An 18,441-nucleotide genomic window follows, 5' to 3' on the forward strand; every position below is an offset into this window, starting at 1 on the left:
ATTCCTTCGAGGAAGAACGTTGAGTGCATATGATAATTTTCTAAATGCTTTCGTTTAGGACTTGCAGACGATTTGTCTTTTCCTGCTTACTGCCGGTAGCATTTGATAACTTTCGACAGCAATCAGAAAAAGGCGCCTCGCCTCGAGAGAATACAACGTTTACGCGTCGCTGTGATATCGACAATAATTTGACCATTGAGAAATTAATATATTGTTAAGCATTCGAAATTCCCGTAATAGAGATAAAGATTGGTTTATTTTACTCACATGTGTAATGTTTAGTTTACCCAGCCGGTTGCGTTAGAGAGCCTCAAAATATATCACATCACTCAAGCTGTGACGCTCGGAGGTTCATCGAACTCCGGATACATTTCTGCCAGCAAAATGTCGAACAAACAGTACATCAGATGTTTGTTCAGTACCGGTGACTGCAGTACATCGGCCAAGTTTCCCAATCCTCCGCGCAAATCTTCCAGCCGCTTGCGAGCCTCCTGCTGCCGTTTCAACAGCGTTGCCGGAGTCGGTTCCGGCTGCTTACGCAAGAAGACATGCTCCCGGAGGAGATTAATGAGAAACGCTAGGCGACTTTCCTTAAGGCCTGCTCGGATGAGTTTCACCGTAAGCGAATTTATCAACGTATCGACCGATTTGCGTGACACGCAACAAAATGCCAAAGCTAAGCGGACGATGATGAAGGGAGCGTTAAGAACTTTTACCACTGAAAATAAAATATGAAAAGAAATATCTGTGTTATGTGTTCCGATTGCGGTTTTTGTTCATTTCTTCAACATACGCAACTTACAGATGTACACGAAACATTGCGAAGGACCTCGGACGCTATGTGAGAGCAGCGATGTGGTGTGAGTATTTTTGGAAGCTTTCTTCAGCTCAAAAAGATCGCCAAAAACCACACTGTGTCCGGGTACTCGGAGCTTCTTCTTAACCGGTTCCTTTTCGAGTACAACATCTTCACCGATATCCGGGCTAAAGGTAGTATAAACAATCTTTAAATAAAAAGGCCCCATCCATTGTGCACTACCAAACGCCTTACCTTTGCTCAATGGAATGCATAAACGTGGCCATGAACGCGTCCAAACTTTGGCCTTTCTCTTTGCGTAGCTTCTGCGTTACCGAGCTGTAAATATTGTTGCTCGGCAACGAGTGAGCATCGTTCAACGCATCCCAAACGGTCGGGGCCTCTGTCGCTTCGATAGGTGCACCATCAACGGCACCCCTAATCACTTCCTTAAATTTGGTGCTGAGTTTTGTACCTGATCCGCTTGACCCATCGTTTCCTCTGCAAAAAAAAGAGAAGCAACACTATAGTTTCTTGTTCTAGCACCTTTACCAGTCGGTTGGTTTACTTCTTTTCGGAGTTGTCTCTGATCTCCCGTCCACCGTAGACCAGTTCAAAGTATTCAGATGTCTTGCTGAACTGTTTAACCCATTTTTCTTCCAGTTTTAATCGGACCCGTTCGTGCGCTTCCGTTAACGTGGTCACGGGCGTGTTCGAGTTATCGGTCGCCTGTACCATAACCTGGTACATGTTGAACAACTTTTCTGACTGCTGGTGCAGTGACGAAAGTTTTGTCGGATCCGTTGTAATGTGAGGATCTTCCAACTCTTTGTTGAGAGTATCTGTAAAAATAAATAGTGAGTGGAAGCAAAAACAAAATCACGTTTCAATGACTTACCAACATCTAAATAGAAACGCAGTAACTCCACCGATCCTTCTTTGATGAGAAACTGCATAAAATAGTACAGCTTGTCCTGGTCCTGCCACAAGCTTTCTTGGGGAATGGTTACTTCCACGCCACACTCCACCTTGCGCAAACTGCGACCCACAAAATCATGGAGTATATAAACCGGACCATCCTGACCCTTCTGGGTGGACGATGGCTCAGTGGGTCGAGAAACATCCTTCGACCGTTTGTCCGTAGCAATTATGATTAGAAGATTGATGAGGTTAGGATCCGCAATGACGTCCATTATTGGAAGCAGCACCCAAAACGTTAGAAGCTCTTTGATCAAGTTGAAAAAAATCTTACAACCCGTATTATCCGGTGTGCAAAGTCGCGGAATCAAAACTTTGGCCACACCCCGCAGATAGTTTAATTCTGACGCACGGTTAAGCACCGCCGGATGGATGGGGTACTCGTCGATAACGAACGTTTTTGCCAGCTTGTCCATCGGAACACGATCGACGAGCAGCATCTTGGCAATGATTTCGTAGTGTATGAACACGGTCGGAAGCATTCGGTTCATGATCACTCCGGGAGCATCGATTTCCTTCGCTCGCAGCAGCAGCCGGCACAGTGCGTCCCGAAGGTTCGACTTCAGGTGATACAAAAACTCCTCATCCGGTGTTACCTGATTGTACCAGCTTCGAATGAAGTTGTCCAATATGTGGGTAAAGAATTTGTCCACCGCATCGTCCAGCGAGCGTTCGATGAGAAACCCTTTCCACGGCTCAGGCACGAGTACTTTGCGGTTGTGCCTTGGGCATCGCTCATTGCCACATACATCACATTCGAAACGGTGTGGGCCATTCTACGAAAAAAAAAACAATAATAGAAATACATAACTTTCTATATGTTGCAATTTCTGAGTGCGTGTGCATACGTACGTAATCTTTGAATCCAAAGAAATCCTTTATTTTTTGTATATACCTTCCACAGGTTTCCTTGTGATTGAGAACAAACACTGCCGCCACACAACCATTGACAAAAAATAACAGAATCGTCAGGCCAATAATGGAGCTGCGGGGAAATTGTTCAGTTGATTGATGGTCAAGAAAGCAAAGCATGCAAATGCTACTTACCTCAAATAAAGCGTGCAGATAAGCGAAAGCACCACCACGAATGCTGCCACTACACGAGCGATGTCATCTTGGTAGAATTTGGAAAGCACCTCTTTCACATGATAAAACAACATACTAATCTACTCTTTGAGCAATCGTGGGGTTTTGAGATGAAACTCCAAACTTAACTGTGCTGCGCTGTGCTTCCTAATAAATAGTAAACAAATTTAATCAATTTCAACCTTCTTGACGTTTCTTTGTTTTCTTGCCACATGCCTTGACAACTCGGTCAGCTGTTGCTGGGAGATTTAAATCTGTTGACAAACAAACTAAACTTGGATGATATTTATTTTATGATTAAAGAAATATTCTAAGCTATTCAGAAAGTAGTTAGTGTATCAAAAACCGATTTATTCTAGTACTTTTCAACCTTTCCTTTGACAATCTTCACGGCTTCGACAGGACGATCGTTTTTATCGGTTTCCACAAGTCCTATCCGCTTCACTGCTTGCATGCCGGAGTGCACACGACCGAATATTGTATGCTTTCCATCAAGCCATTGCGTCGGCCCGAGCGTTATGAAGAACTGCGATCCGTTGGTGTCGGGTCCGGAGTTTGCCATCGAAACTATCCCCGCGCCGGTATGCTTCAGATCGGAATGTATTTCATCGGCAAACGTTGCCCCATAGATCGACTGTCCGCCACGGCCGGTACCGGTAGGATCACCCCCTTGTACCATGAAGTCACGTATGATGCGATGGAACTGTGTTCCATTGTAGTACCCTCGTCTTGCTAATTCGGCAAAGTTTCTACAGGTATTTGGTGCATGCTTCCAGTAAAGCTCGATCGTTATTTCACCCATTCTGTGGAGGAGATACGTTTTGGGTAAAAATGGTCAATGGAAAGTGCGGTCCGTGGACAACTTACGTGGTCTCAAATGCGACAAAATGTGGCTGCCACAGTTTGTCAGGTATTCCACCGGCATTAGTTGATTGTATAGCCAACATTTTGTAGAAATAGAAACTTTCTTCGCGATCAGAAGCAACGCGAGTTTTCCAAACTTTCGAAGGACGTAAACATGGCAACTGTCAGAATTCGACTGTCAAATTTATAGCCAGGGGGCTACTCAATGGTCGGCGATTTAAATTCTGAAAATACGCCGTAAACATTCTAATTTTACTATGAATAATGTTAAACAACGTTATAATATTTTAGCAATCATATTTTGGTGCGAAAAAAATAGTTTTTCAAAAGAAAAAAACATTTGATCCATCATCATACCACTGTTTGAAAGGTGCGATTGAAAAGCGTTGTTCGACCTCTACCGTCAGCTGTCAAGCCGGAAAACTGTTGACGGTTTTCCATTTCAAATCAAACGTCCGGAACGACACAATCAGATGCTTCTTCGCAAGCTTATCGTCCCCGGGTCGCATTTATAGGATTTACCCAAGTGTATTCTGTGATGGTTTTCGTTTGCTCAAAATGAGCGAATAATCAGAAAATATTGTGTTTTACTATTATTTTAGCGACTTAGCATCGAAGTGAATTAGTAAAGTGTATCAACATTGTTTATTCTAAAAGAAAGCTGAACTGTTCTGTCGAATTCCATATCTCATATTCATTTTGCAACAATGGATACGGACACCTTTTTAACGCCTCGAAAGCTGCTGCAAAATGCACTTGCCCGAACGTCGTCTCGGACGTCCATGTCCTCGTCACCATCACTGCTGGCCGTCAAGACGCCAACATCACTGGCGCGAGCGAGTAACATTAGCTGTAATACAACCACCGGCCGACTCAACTTGCTACCGGTACTACAAACTCCACCATCCCGTATGCTGAAAGCCCGCGTCGTGAACCCTTTCGAGCCGGCTCTTGCCGACCGGTTACACCTGCCAATGATCGGAAGTCCGTCGCTGTTCCACCGGCCCAGCACGCCGCACAACAGTAGCACCAGTCAGTTCGAGTGGACGATTGACGAAGTGTCGTCGCTCGGTCCGGCCAATGTCGAGGTACACGAGACGCAGTACATCGAAACGGTAGATCCAGTCATGGAAGCACGGGTACAAGCTGCTATCAGCACCTACTTTAAGGAACATAGCATTGTGCCAAGCCCGATCGATTGTCCATTGCGAAATCAAAAGATAGTATTGTCGAAGGACAGTGTGGATCTGTCAACAGGCATCAGTGAGAAGGGACGATCGAAAAGGAGAACCCGTGATGGAGTGAGTCAAACTATCCTAACATTCCCACCGCAACTGCCCGATCACGTCGAAGAAGTTCTGCAAAAGTACCTCACGTACAAAGAGGTAAGATTTTGGTGAAACAATTTGAGGTGAACCCTATAAAACCCCGATGGCAAATGAAATGTTATGCCTTTTTCAGGATCAACAACAAACCCATAATTCAACGCTTGACGAGTCAGCAGGATGCAGCATCGATCATGATGCTCGCGATGCGTCCTTGCGAAGAAAACTGTTCAATATTTCAGGAAGAAACGCTGATTCGGATGATGATGCAGAGGCCACTCGACTGGGAAACTCCTTAGATGATCTAGAATTGCAGGCGCTGAGCCCAGCACCTGACTCACCCGAAGTGGTCATTAGTCAAGAATCAGCTAACCAACAGGATTTGAAACGCACCAGATACTTTGGCTCACAGGATGCGCTTTATCCGGATGATCTGTCGCTAAGCCCTGTGATCGATAGTGACGCGGAAAGTTCTTTTGGGGCGCTCTCACCTATCTCGAAAAACTCGCTGAGTCCCTGCCCGGGCGATGAGCATGATCAGCATCATTCCGATTTGGATGCGATTTATCGTAGCACACCGGAACCGTCCACCCAATCCGTTCAGAGTGATCATCATTCTTTAGAACTCGGTGGCAGTCGTGTTTATGCGGATGGTAAGTATAGTAAGGGTTTAAGGTTCTACCACGAAAGTGCTGTCTAATTGGTCATCCTTTTCTTACCTAGGTTCCGTAAAACATACCGAGCTGACCAACGTTCTGGCTGAGACATGTCTTTCAAATGACGGTGACAACAATCTGAGCTCATCGTCACAATCTGTGGATAGCTCGCAGCGTTCTCGCTCGTCAATCACGCCACTTCGGCGATATGAAAGGAAGGTCAAACGTCCCAATAATCGTAAAAATTTATCGCATTCTTTTCTGCTTATTAACGAAAATAGTCCCGCAGGGGACGTTAACGAAAAAGCAACCCATAAGGATAACACAGCCGATGTATCGATGAATCGACCCACTCCTTCGAAGGTGCTTTCGCCCATCAAAGAAAATTTTGTAGCCGGCTCGGGAAAGCTACCGAAGGATGTGAACTTTTACCGTACTGATAGTGGCTTCAACGAAGAGAGCCAGAGCCATGATAATGCCAACGATCTTTCGGATGTGTCGATGCTTTCGGAAGAATTCTGCAATACGCCCGGAAGGAAACGATACGAATCTGTCCCCGAAAGCTCCAACACGTTAAGAGGTCATGAAGTTTCCTATTCTATAAGACTGTGACAATCAAAAAGTGATCTGCATCCATAGCACTGCCGGAACAAGTCTTTAGAATTTAAAAAAAATTAAATAGCTTATGAAACAAAATTCAATAACTAGAAAATTTGGATCGCACTTGATAGCTCAATTTTTTAAAGCAATATTTTTGCTATGTTTTATATAGCGATGCATTGATAAAAAGGCTGGATAACGAGGACAAGTAGAAAAAGTACGTTTAAGTTTAGGAAACCCAATTGTAAAACCGTTAATTTGAACAATTTTTTAATGACAGTGTATTTTATATGCTCACTAAACGAATTGTAGAATAAAGTGCCTAGATTTTATTTCTGATTCTAGGATATAGCAATTTCCCTTAAAAAGATATCCTTCGCTTTTTTCCTTCGGTTTACGCGTCTTCGATGAATTCGTAAGGATGTAATTCCTTTGCATAGAACGGCATTAACCTACTGAGTTCAATCGAAGGAGCTTTTGACAGCTACCCCTCAGTTGACTTTGTTTTCCTTCTTCGGTTTTCCGAAAGACGGATCTTGGATTTGATAGTCTTCAGCGAAATAAACTAAGCGATTTGTTCGTATCCTTCGTCCGGGGCGACTTCTTTTCTGGTAAGTATTGTGGCATAACACGCCCTAGCTCCATCGGACGTATTCAGCTGGGAAATATAAAAGATTTGTTTGTTTATTTCTCCGGAACAAAATTATGTAATTGTGCGCATCGCAACCGGAATGCCCAATCGAACGTCAAAACCATCGGCTGGTGTGCGATTTATAGTTTGCCAACGATGGGTCACGGACATGGACATGGGCCGCCGTACAAGGTGCCGGATGCATCAACCTACAAGGTAGCTGATGCTCCCGAGCTGGTGGAAGTTGAGCGTGCACTCGCCCGTCGGGGCCTCAAGGATCCGTGGCTACGGAACGAAGTTTGGCGCTACAATGTGAAACAGTTTTCCACTCATCGCTCGCGGCTGGTAACGTTCCTGTTCAAGGGATTCCCCCTCGGGTTTGCCGCCTTCGTCGCCACGATCGGGGTGGAGTATGCCCTGGGAGTGGACTATCACGGCGGCCATGGACACGGCGGTGATGGCCATGGTCATGGAGACGAGAAAGGCCATGGAAGCGGTCATCACTAGTGCAATGGAAGGATGGTGCTCGTTTGTTACTACCGTACTTTAGACTTTATTTCGAAAAAAGCCTGCTACAGAATAAATCCATTTGTTTTGTAGCAGAAACAAATAAAACGGCGTATAGTTTGAATGTATGAAAAGATGCGAAGATACCATTAGCTCGAAGCACGTGGCTTAAGTTCCTCGTAGCACGAACGGAGAAATATGCAAGTCTTCTTCTGTGGATTGTAGTACTCGTGCCCTTTGGACCAATCGTATCCCACGGCGTACGCAAAGATCTGACCGTTGCTGTTGAAGCAACACTTGGTAATGGACTGGTCCAGTGTTTCGGACGATTTGAGTTTCGTACGTGCGTCCTTGTCCCAGAAGCTGAACGAACCATCCGACCCGACCGTCGCCAGGGTTCCATGTATCGGATGGAATGCAATATCATTCACGGCATAAATGTCCTGATAACCGGTCGACCCGTTCGAACGGTGACATTTGAAGGTGAAGTTATCCTTCGGGTTCAGCGGAGCGACATACTGTATAGCCACACGGCCCTCGATACTGCCGAGTGCGTATCCAGTTGGAGCCTTCTTTTTATCGCGGAAAACCGATACGGTTCTGTGCTGATACTTCAGGGGGCTTTCCTGCTGCTTGAACTGAGTTGGTTTGTTCTCTAGAGAGTAGATCAGAATGTGACGCCCAGCTGTACCGACGACGGCCATCGGGTAATCGACGTCCGCGCAGTAGCATCGTTCCGGCAGCTGGATCGACATCATCGGTTGTGGGGTTCGTGTGTCCCAAAACTTGAGCGTCTTGTCCCACGAGCCGGTCATTAGACACGTGTAGTTGGTCCCCTTTACCCAGTGGCACGTTTTGATGGCGGCGTCATGTTGTGCCACCTGAACGACCTGGTCCGACGCAAGGTCCCAGCATTTCACTTGCTTGTCCGTGGACGCGATAAACACCTTACTACCATCGTCTGCCCAGCAAACATCCAGCACCGGTCCACCCATGGTTTTGATGGATTTGGGTACAGTTTTGCCAGACTGCTCCACTTCCCAGCATCGTACACTACAATCCCAGCTGCCGGCGATAAGGAAATTCTGTTGCAACGTTGCCGGACTGAACTCCATCGCTGAGACGGTATCCTCCGGCGGCGACGTCACCTCGAAATCCTTCATTGGATTGTTGGTCGTCGTCGCTGCAGGACTCCCAAATCCTGTATTGGCTCCGAGTGTTTGCGTGCCAAACATGGTGCCGATGTGCTGTACAGAATAATGCAACGCAAGTTATTTCCAACACGCTAACAAACTTTGGGATAAAGGGTCAATTACTTATGCTTGTAGCACTAGTAAGGAAAGCTATTACTGATTTGAAAAACAATCACAACTAGTCTCATGCAAAATGCGTCTTTTTCTGTGGGCTGTCAAGAATCCGCGGCAGATCGATGTTTTCGTTTGTTGCTGCCGCTAGGTTCGTTCCTTTGGTATGTAAAAGAACCGGTTCATTCGGCAATTTTACATAATCAAAATAAATTACCATATCGGGCTAGAGAAACACATAAGATCATTTGCAAATAGTTTTTCATTTTTTCTTCATTTTTGAAAGAAATTAATTAGAACTGCTCTTCAAGGATCGTTGCTTCTGAACCGTTTTAAACCGGTTCATGTGACGTCATGAACGTTTCAGACGAAAAACTAGTGATGTGATGATGGGATTCCTAGGTCCGGGATTAGGACTCAGTTGTATTTTTTTTGCAGTTATATTGAGGAATGCAATAAGCTGTAAATGTGGCATTTTGCTTAATTTAGCAAAACTGAATTGTCTAACTGTTCATCTCCTCGGGACACTCGAAACTCCATACAGCTTTGACAGGAGTTTTACCAGAGTTTCCTATGAGTTCGCTATGTGGAGATGAACAGTAAAATTTATTTTAGCTTTTGAATGAATCATGTCCGTTTTCTCTCATACCAAATTCAAATTGAAACTCAGCATCAAATTGAGTCCCAAACAAATCAAATCTGATCCATCAAATGGGATTTGAATCGTTGGAATCCGTCTAGGGATCGAATCTTCAAGTCTTCCAAATCCCGATTTTGCCAACACTAATCAACAGGACGCTCGGCGAGTTTAGTTTTGGTTCAGCGCTGCTAGGAGTTGGTTGTGCGGACCGTGGTGGCTTCGATTTCATCGGACAGGGGATAGAAAAAGGCAAAAATCTCATTTGCTGCAATGTGTCCTGGTTTTCTTTTCGTGTTGTGCTTAGTGCCGGTCGAAAATTCACCATCGTAGAGTGCATGCTGGTTGGTACGCGCGTTGCTGCTCAATTACATCTTTGGCCCCCGACGAACGGCGCGGCGCGAGCCTTGTGTGTTCGCTCGGGTCACCGGCACATCATCAATCGAAACATGTGTGAACTGTGGGCTGTCGGTTTCTACCTGGAAAAAGCATGGAAGACGAGCCGCGTAGTATGCAAAGCATAAAAAAAGGAGGAGAAAACGTGGAAGAAGACGTGATAGGTTGTTTTGGTTTTTTTTACGTGGTGTGTGCATCTTCTCGCGTCCGTCGCCTCTCTTCGCTCCGAGCGTTTCCTTAGCGACCGCGCTGTTTGTACACCTATGTTTGCGTGCCTAGAAGAAGCGGAAGAATCAGACGCAAAAGAAGCGGGGTATTTTCTTCTTTCAGTTTCATTCGTTCTCAAGATTCGGGATTCGCTAACACACACACACGGTTCTTCGGATCACTGATTGCCCACGGCAGCGACCGAAAGGAGTAAACCGAAAGCAAGAAAAGCGCTGATTGAGACAGGGGGGTGATGGCGAAAATTCGCTTTGCGCGACGATGCTTCGCGAGAATTGCGTGATTTCGGTCCAAAGGTAACACCGGGGCGGAGAAGTACACAAAGGAAGGATTTCGTTCAAAACAACGCGAAGACCATGTGTGGATTCTGATCTCCTCCAACGCTGGTTCGCTGGTTAACGTAATTGTACAATTTTTGAGACCCAGCGGGTCAAGGATCGGCTGATCTGGGTGGAAAGGGCAAGGCATTTTCGTTGTTTTTTCTCGTTTGCGGTTTGTTTTCAGTTCTTTCATGGGTTTGCAATCGGGTACGAGGAAGCGTTCGATTGGGCGGTAGCGCGGCTTTTAATGGTGGCTATTTTAATAATTTCTCGTTTGAAGAAAAATCCCGTCCCGGTTTCGAATTTCACATTTGAATTTTTTGTGTTGATTTGTTGTGCTCTCTCGTCTTCCCAGCCAGTGAAGCAGCAGTGTGTTGTGTGCGATGTGTTTCGCTTCGTTTTCTGCCCACCAGAAACGCGTTGTAAGTTAATGAAGTAATAAAAAAAAGGCTACCCGTTGAAAGAAGGAAGTGTGCAGTTTGGTGGGTGCGTGTGTGTGTGTGTGTTTGTGTTGTGTGCCAAGTGTTCATATGTACGCCTTTGCCAGCCCGCGAAGGGTCGGTTTGTGCGGCGGAGAGTAGCCGGTTTCGGTGCGAAAAAAGATCGCGAAAGAGGAAAACGAAATATTCATTCAAATAAGTCCTGTCGCGGAAAAACGCGTCTTGTTGGCGCAACAAGATGTGCGTGAATCGCCAGATTGTTCGCGTCCGTGCTGGTTCTGCACAGCATCATCATCACCATCATCAACAACACCAACAACAACAACAACAACAACAACAACGAAGGCCGGGAGGGAAATGTTTCGACTTTTCGCCGCCAAACGTGCACGCCAACGCGGGAATGTTCGTGCTGCTGCTTCTGCTGGCCGTGGCGACCAGCGCGGTGTCAATGACCGTGCCTGGCATTGATGGTGTGCAAATTTCTGGTGCAAGTGCACCGGCGCTGAAGGCCAGCAGCATCGTAACCGGTTCTGGCAATCTTCCCCGAAGAGTACGCCGATCGCCCGAGCCATCGACTTCCACGAGACAACCACCGGGAGCGGTAACGGAGGAGGCTCAAGGTTAGTACCAGGCTCCTTTGGTTGTTTTTCTCCTTTTTGTTGTTATGCAAAACATAAAACAACACGGAACACTCTGATGAAACGCACAAACCCCACATACCGGGGCGGACAGATAACGGCTGGAGGAATTTTATTGGCGCCCGCTCGAAATCCTAAATGGCGTTAGCGCGAGGCAAAATTAACGCCAGCAGAAACACGTTTCTTGCGCCATTAAAATGTGCCCCTCCGGCTTAGGTAACGTGGGACGGGACTGGTCTTTTGACATTTTAGAACATCACACACGAAAATCGACGAATCTTTAACCCATGTGTGTGGTACGGTATCTCTTACGAAATCGCAGACACGGTGGCAGAAGGAGGAAGCTCTCGTCGGTTGGTTGTTTATGGTCAAGAGAAGCGGGGGAAAAAAAACCTGCCCCTTTAGAGGACGAAGAAGACACGAAAAACAACATTTTTAAACGCCAACACACACCTTAAGCAGCATCCAAGCAAGCGTCTGGTAATGGGGCTTGAAATTCGAGTTGAATATTTCCACCCGTTTCACTTGCCATTTTTAAGGTTTTTTTTTCTGGTTTTGCTTGCAAAACCCCCGCGGATCACTTTTTTGTCTCTCGCTACGATATCTCTATCGCTTGGTGGGAATGCCATCCTCACCATCTTCACCGTTTACTGTTTACATAACGATTTGTTTTTCTCTTTTCAATATCTCCCTCCCTTGAGTTCTTCATTGCAGGATGCGGTTAAAAATCTGGCAAGATCGCTACCTTTAAATGTTTTCCCCTTCGCGGTGTTTGCTGAAAATCAGTTCTAACTAGATTAAGATGTTTACTAGATCGAATCCATGCGGAAAAAAAACTGGAAGGAAAGGAGTCTGACCGACCATGCGGTAGAAACTGGAATGTGGCTGTGTTACGATTTGATTTAAAAAACGAACAACATTCCAATCCCAGCTTGCTAGGATGGTCGGATTCGGTGTAGGAAGAACGTGATTATGGGATGCTGCGAATCTAACATATATAACCTGGTGATAACATTTGAAATATACGCACGTTGATCGGCTGTAACGTCAATCACATGAGCCGCTCTTCTCGTTGCGTTGGTGTTGTTGCTTACTTTTCGACGCCGTAAGCAAGATGAAGGATCAACTCTCGCCTCCACTCCGGAGCTTATCAGCGGTCAGTACCATTCTACCGTTTGCCGAGGTACGGGAAAAAGGAGGCGAATGCGTTGCACACGTGCCTTTTGCAACCCGCTCCTAGATCCGGGACACGCCCGACACACAGCTGGAAATCAATCAATCAACGATCTAATCATATTTATCCGTCGCATCATTCCATAGCACCCGGGGAACCCTGGCCCGAGAATAATTGGCATGTTGTGCCCAAGGGGGACACAAGTCCTGTGCGCCATCGCTGCGCGTTATCTATAAATGCTTATTTGACTTTTATTTATTCACCCCGGGAATAAAGATCCCTGCCTCTGCCCTGCTGTCTTGATAAGACGCGCGACTCCCAAAAGCCGCGAAGAATGGGCAAAGCGACAGCAACCCGTTTCGGCACAGACATGACATGATCTCCCCGGGAAAGCGAAAGACTGACATCGGTGGAATCGTGGGAATACGGTTGCGAACCTTATCTAATGCATATATTGATACTTTCATGAGAATTCACTACGGTTCGAGGGTTTTCGGTTCTTGGGGGGGGGGGGGGGGGGGGGGGTTTTCTTTTTTTAGAACATTTCCCAGCGCACGTGTGCACCATGGTTTCGTCTTCGACCCAATTTACGATTCCAATAAACTGATCTTTCCTTTCCGAGTAAGTAACGAGGGCGCATTGATATTTTAGAATAAGCTCAACTGAACGATGGAAGCGATGCTTTTTGTCAGATTGAAAAAATCTTTCCATTGCTTTTGCCACTCAATTCAACTCGTTTTCTATCACACCCCAGCTCTGTCATCCATTTTCGTGTGAGAATATCACAATGTTTCAAAATCGCTTTCGATTCAGGTCACTGAATAATTAGTGCATTCGTCCGAAAGATATTGCTGTGCAACACAGACCGGCGTTTTCGAACGTCGGACCGAAATCAGGCTCACAAATCATGCGGGGACAGGGTTGCGATTTCACCAGAAACTCAGTCGGACGTTTGCTTAATGCCACTAATTGCATTGGTTGTGTCTGCGTTTACACACACTTCCTACCCCCGTCCGGAAACGATGCTTTTCGTCCTTTTCGCTTTTCATGTATCGTTTGAATCAACCCCGGTTCAATTTGGTGGCCTCGATTCTGGAGAGGTTTTACGTTCTTTGCCTGGTTTCGAAATCTATAGGCCGAAATTTTCCATTGGTTGGGACAAACCGTCAACGTTCCGCCTAATCCCGACGAAATCATTTGTTGGCACAGATGGTTCCGATTGGGATTCAATGGTGTCTGTGCACACATTTAATTGATTGATTTCGCTGAAATTAAATCCTCGAAACATCAAGCGTCATCGCCATGTTCGTGATTATAATTGTGTATTGATTGCTTTCAACGATGGCTTTCATTTGGGAATACATATACGTACATGGCACGAGGCTGTTGAAAGGAATTCATTCGAACATTCATTAGTTTCACCGGGGCTTAGTTTGGACCTTTGACTTGAACACATGAGCGTTTCATTAGGGATTGCAAATTTTATTTCATATTGAAACAGTCAGAAGCGCAATCATCGACGCTGCACATCGTTTCCATGCCGACCGATTTCAACCGAATTCAAAGGGAAGGAAGGAAAAAAATATCGGTCGACTCGGATGTTCGGGGAAAAAGCGCCGTAGGTAAAATTGCTTCCAGCAAATCAAGCGGGAATTTCCAATTCTTTACAATTTCGCTTTCAATGAAACACGCTCCTCGTCCAACCTTCTGGCTGGTTCTCCCTCCTGGGGGAACACTCTTCCTTGCGAGCCCTGATTCGAGTTCGGGCTGTGGATGTGCGATTAACGAGCATCCTTGCCCCACGGGTCTGGTCAGACTGTTCAAAAGGACGCGCTTGTGTGTGTGATGGATGTCTATTCAAATTCGCACGCCTCCCAACAAAAGCCCAATCAGCCGAAATACTTCCTTCCAGCCGTGCGCCCAATGGGTCCCTTTTCACACACACACCTAACCTCACTCCTCGCCCCTGTCACTTTTGCTAGATAAAAGTCAATCGGTTTAGCTGTTGGCATGGACGAATACGTCGGCACCACTTTCGGTTGGACAAAAAGCGGACATCAAATTTATATCAATTTTCCACCACATGACATCATAAACATCGTTCGGCGACACGTTCCCGTTCCGTTTGGCTTTTGGACGACGGAACGGTGCTGCTGTGTGTTCTTGCCATCCCGGGCCCTCTTCCCCGCCCGCTCCCTACAAAAATGACAATAGGCAATCGGATGGACCGTTCGACCACGATGGTGTATTTCGAGCAAAGGAACTTTCTTTCCACCTTCTTCTGCCAAGAGACAAAAGCGGCACGAAATGAGTCGGGCGAAATTGGCGACATATATGCCCGCCCATCGCTATCAATCATCGGCGTTCGATTCGATGTTGCTTTCCCCGAATGTAAGAGGTCGTCCTGGAAGCGGAGAACCATTTGTAATTTCATTCGCTTTTCGAGCAGAGCAGAGCTTTCGGGTACCGGATGATTCCCGGGTTATGAACACTTTTGTGGGGTTAATATTTGATGCAGATGAACAGCTGGACCACACTCGACAAAGGGTGATTCCAGCGAGAGTTGACACATCTGACACATTTGTCACGCATTAAGTTCGACCGCACGCCACAATTGCAGACAAAGGGTATAAATAGTTGATTTGGGCAAAAGTCTGATTCTGACGCGTAAGCACGTCAAAAGAATCATCATAGCCATCTGAGACTTTCCGTTCTTTGAACGATGAATAATTCAGTTTATTATAGTGTTGTGCATCATGAATCTTTTGGCGAGATTCAGTCATATGAATCATTCACCAGATGGATCCATGAATCTTTGCGGATTCGAATCTTTAAATCTTAATGAATCTTTCGAAACCTGAGCCTGATTGAATCTTCATGAATCTTTCATGGATCTGTCACCAAACCAAAAAAAGGGAGTTTTTCAATCCATTTTTGGCTCATCACGTCTCATCTGTTGATGTATCTTTGGGATTCATGGATCTGATCGAGATTGATGATTCCGAATTGAGAAGAGTCAGCATAGCCATCTGAGACTTTCTTTGAATGATGAATAATTCAGTTTGTTATAGTGTTGTTCATCATGAATCTTTTGGCGAGATTCAGTCATATGAATCTTTTCCCTAAGATTCATTCAGATGGATTCGTGAATCTTTAGGGATTCGAATCTTCAAACTAGATCTTTCGAAACCTAAATGAATTTTCATAAATCTTTAATGGATGAATGTCACAAATCTCCACGAAAAAAAGGGGGTCCCTGAACCCATTTTTGGCTCATCACTTTTAATCAGTTGATGAATCTTTGGGATTCATGAATGTCTAAAACGCAAAGAATCGTTTAGATTCATGAATCTGAATCTGAATGACACAGCTCTAGTTTATTAGAACATTGGTACAGAATAGTTCATATGAAATATGTGGAGAATTTCATGTGAAAACTGAAAGAAGTAATACTGAATTGTCCTTTTCTTTGCTTTTGGAAAGAGCATTTTACTTTAAAGAGCAATTTCATCCAAAAAGAGAAAGATTATCGGAACAAGAAAATTGAACGCCACTAGATTCGCTTGGATTACATTGTATGAATAATTTTATTCTCCGTACGTCTTGGCCATGCCTTCTTGGGTAGGGTGTCTTATCCTCGTTTTTTCCGTGCAAGTGGACATACTTCTTATGAATTGCGCTTGTCCCATAGATGTAAGAAACAAATGGGCAGGGTGACGCCATCTATCTGGCAGCTTAGTCGTCAGCTGCTTCGGTCGGCAAAGATGTCCCACAGTAGTGCCCCGTTATTGAAACAATAAGACGCGCTAGTCGTTGACGTGCCTTGCCAATTCCTTTCCGCGTCGGGCTTTCCTTTTTGGGCGATGAGTAATTAATCGAGGGGGGGTTTACGTAATCGACGTTTCGCGTTGCCACTTATTCCAGTCATGGACGAACCAGTATCAAGCGCAGTGTGTTATGACTAATAATTCACGGGTTGCATTCTAATGTCACTTCTCCAACAGTCATAACTCTTCTTCCATTTGGCGAAAGTGGTTATGTTTATTTCCTTTCATTAATGGCCTCTGCTAAACCCCCTTGCCTACCTACGGATGGGACGACCCCGTACTTGGAGCATCGTGGTTTTCAATTTTCTACATTCTACCGGGTGTCATTTCGAATGCTTCAGGAAAAGTTTTTTCCTTCCAATCCCTTTGTGTCACCTATTGTGAGGCGATGAAAGGGGTTTGTCAACGGTTAGTCGTCGGTTTGGTTTAGTCCCCCCCCCCCCTCCCCCCCTCACCGCTACACCGCAAAATATTTTACTTCGACCGCTTGAACTTTCCCTACATCCGGAAAACGGTTGCTTGTGGAGAAAGAAAAGTGGGAGGAAAAAATAAAAATGAAAATGTTCCCTCGTGTCGTACAGGAATTGTGGCTTTTGCCATCGGAGCTTGCACATAAATTATGATCCGACTCTGGTTTTCCGAGACTACTACACAATGGTTCTAAATGTTCCAGCTCTCGACACAATACACACAAACCAGCCCAGCTCTACTTGGTTGGTCGGTCTCTGCAGATTGCAGAACGAGAAAAGCTCTTGTCCCTTTTGTGTGGGCGGCCAGGGCAAATAATTCTTTCGTTTTTTTCCATTTTCGAACCATGGCGAACGGGCAGAGACGGGCTTGTGTGGTTGAACACTGAAATTGGAAATGAGGGTGTTTGAGGACGCGCCAAATGGATCCATTTAAATATGCATCCATTGGTTGGGCTGTGTTGGGGGCGCATTGTCGATCAATTCTGGGCAGCTCTCACTGTCATCCTCCTCCGCCAAGCCACATGTTCCATCAAATTGGCAATTCCGGAAGCAGAATTGGATTGCGGTCGGGACACATATGGTAATCGTGTTTTGCTGGGAAATGCCCTTTTTCCCCATTGTGTATGTGGTGAAAAATTGGATCCTCAACAACTTCTGAATTACGGAGTTCCAACAACACTTGTGCTGCGCATTATTGCTTCAAGTTGTTTGGTGAAAAAAAAACCATCTGAATGAGTCCAATGGAACCCCGGACGATGGCTTGAGTTTGAAAGGAGTAGCAATTATTCTATCAGATATTCCTCCGGCTCAAGTAACCTGAACCTCGACCACCATCGGGTTCCGTGCACGTGGCTGCGTGCGATCTTTGTCGATGCTGGTGGCATGGTTCCTTTGTCGCAGTTTTAGCGCTTCTCGCGTTATTCGTAGGTCTTCTCAATTGGATTCAATTGATTTAAGTCGTTTACTTATAGCGTGTCGGCCCGCGGCTCCTAGAAGAATCTTAAAGCGATGCTGCCACTATCTGTGCAGGGTTAGGAATCAGAACGTTACGGTGTGCCATGTGTATTCTACGCGAGGACACGAGCATTGTTGTTGTTTTGTCTTGCCGAAGCCTTGTAAAACCTACCCTCAGATGACGAATTTTGATTACATTCTCCAATTTAGTTTACAAACGAATCACTCACCGATGCAAGGGTTATCTGCATTGGACGGAAAGAGTTCTAGGCCGCACAGAAACATTCGGACTTACATATTCAATATTGTATGTTGGTTTTTTATTCGCAAATAAAGCCAAATTCCCTTGGCTGATCAAATCCGTTACCTTATCAGTGCTTATGCCGGGGTTTTGGTATATTTTGACACTGATAACGACCATGTACACAAACAGGCCAGACGGTGGAATAATGCTCGAAAGCCATCGCATCGAAGAAGAAGACAATCTTTATCTTTATTTAGACCGAAAAGATTATTTTTATTTTATTTTTAACATACCCATTAACACTAGAATACATTGCTTTGGAAACTTGCCCGAATGCATTTTAGGGGTCATTTTGACCCCTGATTCGTT

At 45.4% G+C, this 18,441-nt stretch overlaps 6 protein-coding genes across 6 annotated transcripts in view; 3 read left to right on the top strand and 3 right to left on the bottom strand.

The window, feature by feature from the left end:
- Positions 1–224: 224 nt before the first annotated feature.
- On the bottom strand, positions 225–2,955 carry LOC131287365 (sorting nexin-14-like). Its single transcript, XM_058316408.1, has 7 exons — positions 2,822–2,955; positions 2,627–2,759; positions 1,695–2,550; positions 1,365–1,638; positions 1,052–1,297; positions 803–984; positions 225–718 (listed from the first exon to the last, which is right to left on the bottom strand). Exons 1-7 carry the CDS (start codon positions 2,932–2,934, stop codon positions 330–332), a joined length of 2,193 nt encoding a protein of 730 aa, XP_058172391.1. The 5' UTR covers positions 2,935–2,955; the 3' UTR covers positions 225–329.
- Positions 2,956–3,190: 235 nt separating this feature from the next.
- LOC131289936 (peptidyl-prolyl cis-trans isomerase-like 1) lies at positions 3,191–3,871 on the bottom strand. The gene is made up of 2 exons (XM_058319288.1): positions 3,728–3,871; positions 3,191–3,663 (listed from the first exon to the last, which is right to left on the bottom strand). Exons 1-2 carry the CDS (start codon positions 3,805–3,807, stop codon positions 3,216–3,218), a joined length of 528 nt encoding a protein of 175 aa, XP_058175271.1. The 5' UTR covers positions 3,808–3,871; the 3' UTR covers positions 3,191–3,215.
- Positions 3,872–4,191: 320 nt separating this feature from the next.
- On the top strand, positions 4,192–6,473 carry LOC131286908 (protein aurora borealis). Its single transcript, XM_058315917.1, has 3 exons — positions 4,192–5,109; positions 5,186–5,702; positions 5,773–6,473. Exons 1-3 carry the CDS (start codon positions 4,432–4,434, stop codon positions 6,315–6,317), a joined length of 1,740 nt encoding a protein of 579 aa, XP_058171900.1. The 5' UTR covers positions 4,192–4,431; the 3' UTR covers positions 6,318–6,473.
- Positions 6,474–6,795: 322 nt separating this feature from the next.
- Positions 6,796–7,588, top strand: LOC131289949 (NADH dehydrogenase [ubiquinone] 1 beta subcomplex subunit 3). Its single transcript, XM_058319303.1, has 2 exons — positions 6,796–6,916; positions 7,083–7,588. Exon 2 carries the CDS (start codon positions 7,093–7,095, stop codon positions 7,441–7,443), a length of 351 nt encoding a protein of 116 aa, XP_058175286.1. The 5' UTR covers positions 6,796–6,916; positions 7,083–7,092; the 3' UTR covers positions 7,444–7,588.
- Positions 7,470–8,684, bottom strand: LOC131289948 (protein Rae1). Its single transcript, XM_058319302.1, has one exon. It carries the CDS (start codon positions 8,676–8,678, stop codon positions 7,593–7,595), a length of 1,086 nt encoding a protein of 361 aa, XP_058175285.1. The 5' UTR covers positions 8,679–8,684; the 3' UTR covers positions 7,470–7,592.
- A 2,481-nt stretch (positions 8,685–11,165) lies between these two features.
- LOC131285900 (prolow-density lipoprotein receptor-related protein 1) overlaps positions 11,166–18,441 on the top strand; it is a 67,736-nt gene continuing 60,460 nt past the window's right edge. The window contains exon 1 of the mRNA XM_058314754.1: positions 11,166–11,385. Within this exon, the coding sequence (XP_058170737.1) occupies positions 11,166–11,385 (220 nt within the window). The remainder of the gene's footprint in view (positions 11,386–18,441) is intronic.

The sequence above is a fragment of the Anopheles ziemanni genome, chromosome 3 (assembly GCF_943734765.1).
Source record: "Anopheles ziemanni chromosome 3, idAnoZiCoDA_A2_x.2, whole genome shotgun sequence".
NCBI lineage: Eukaryota > Metazoa > Arthropoda > Insecta > Diptera > Culicidae > Anopheles > Anopheles ziemanni.

What these genes read in the sequence shown, in the direction of transcription:
- LOC131287365 (XM_058316408.1), bottom strand. Translation starts at nt 2,934, where the DNA reads ATGTTGTTTTATCATGTGAAAGAGGTGCTTTCCAAATTCTACCAAGAT. An exon ending in TCTTTGGATTCAAAGATTAC is followed by an intron (nt 2,551 to 2,626) that starts GTACGTATGCAC and finishes TTTTTTTCGTAG; the next exon opens with AATGGCCCACACCGTTTCGA. An exon ending in GCGTTTCTATTTAGATGTTG is followed by an intron (nt 1,639 to 1,694) that starts GTAAGTCATTGA and finishes TTATTTTTACAG; the next exon opens with ATACTCTCAACAAAGAGTTG.
- LOC131289936 (XM_058319288.1), bottom strand. Translation starts at nt 3,807, where the DNA reads ATGTTGGCTATACAATCAACTAATGCCGGTGGAATACCTGACAAACTG. An exon ending in TTTGTCGCATTTGAGACCAC is followed by an intron (nt 3,664 to 3,727) that starts GTAAGTTGTCCA and finishes TCTCCTCCACAG; the next exon opens with AATGGGTGAAATAACGATCG.
- LOC131286908 (XM_058315917.1), top strand. Translation starts at nt 4,432, where the DNA reads ATGGATACGGACACCTTTTTAACGCCTCGAAAGCTGCTGCAAAATGCA. An exon ending in AGTACCTCACGTACAAAGAG is followed by an intron (nt 5,110 to 5,185) that starts GTAAGATTTTGG and finishes TGCCTTTTTCAG; the next exon opens with GATCAACAACAAACCCATAA. An exon ending in CAGTCGTGTTTATGCGGATG is followed by an intron (nt 5,703 to 5,772) that starts GTAAGTATAGTA and finishes TTTCTTACCTAG; the next exon opens with GTTCCGTAAAACATACCGAG.
- LOC131289949 (XM_058319303.1), top strand. Translation starts at nt 7,093, where the DNA reads ATGGGTCACGGACATGGACATGGGCCGCCGTACAAGGTGCCGGATGCA.
- LOC131289948 (XM_058319302.1), bottom strand. Translation starts at nt 8,678, where the DNA reads ATGTTTGGCACGCAAACACTCGGAGCCAATACAGGATTTGGGAGTCCT.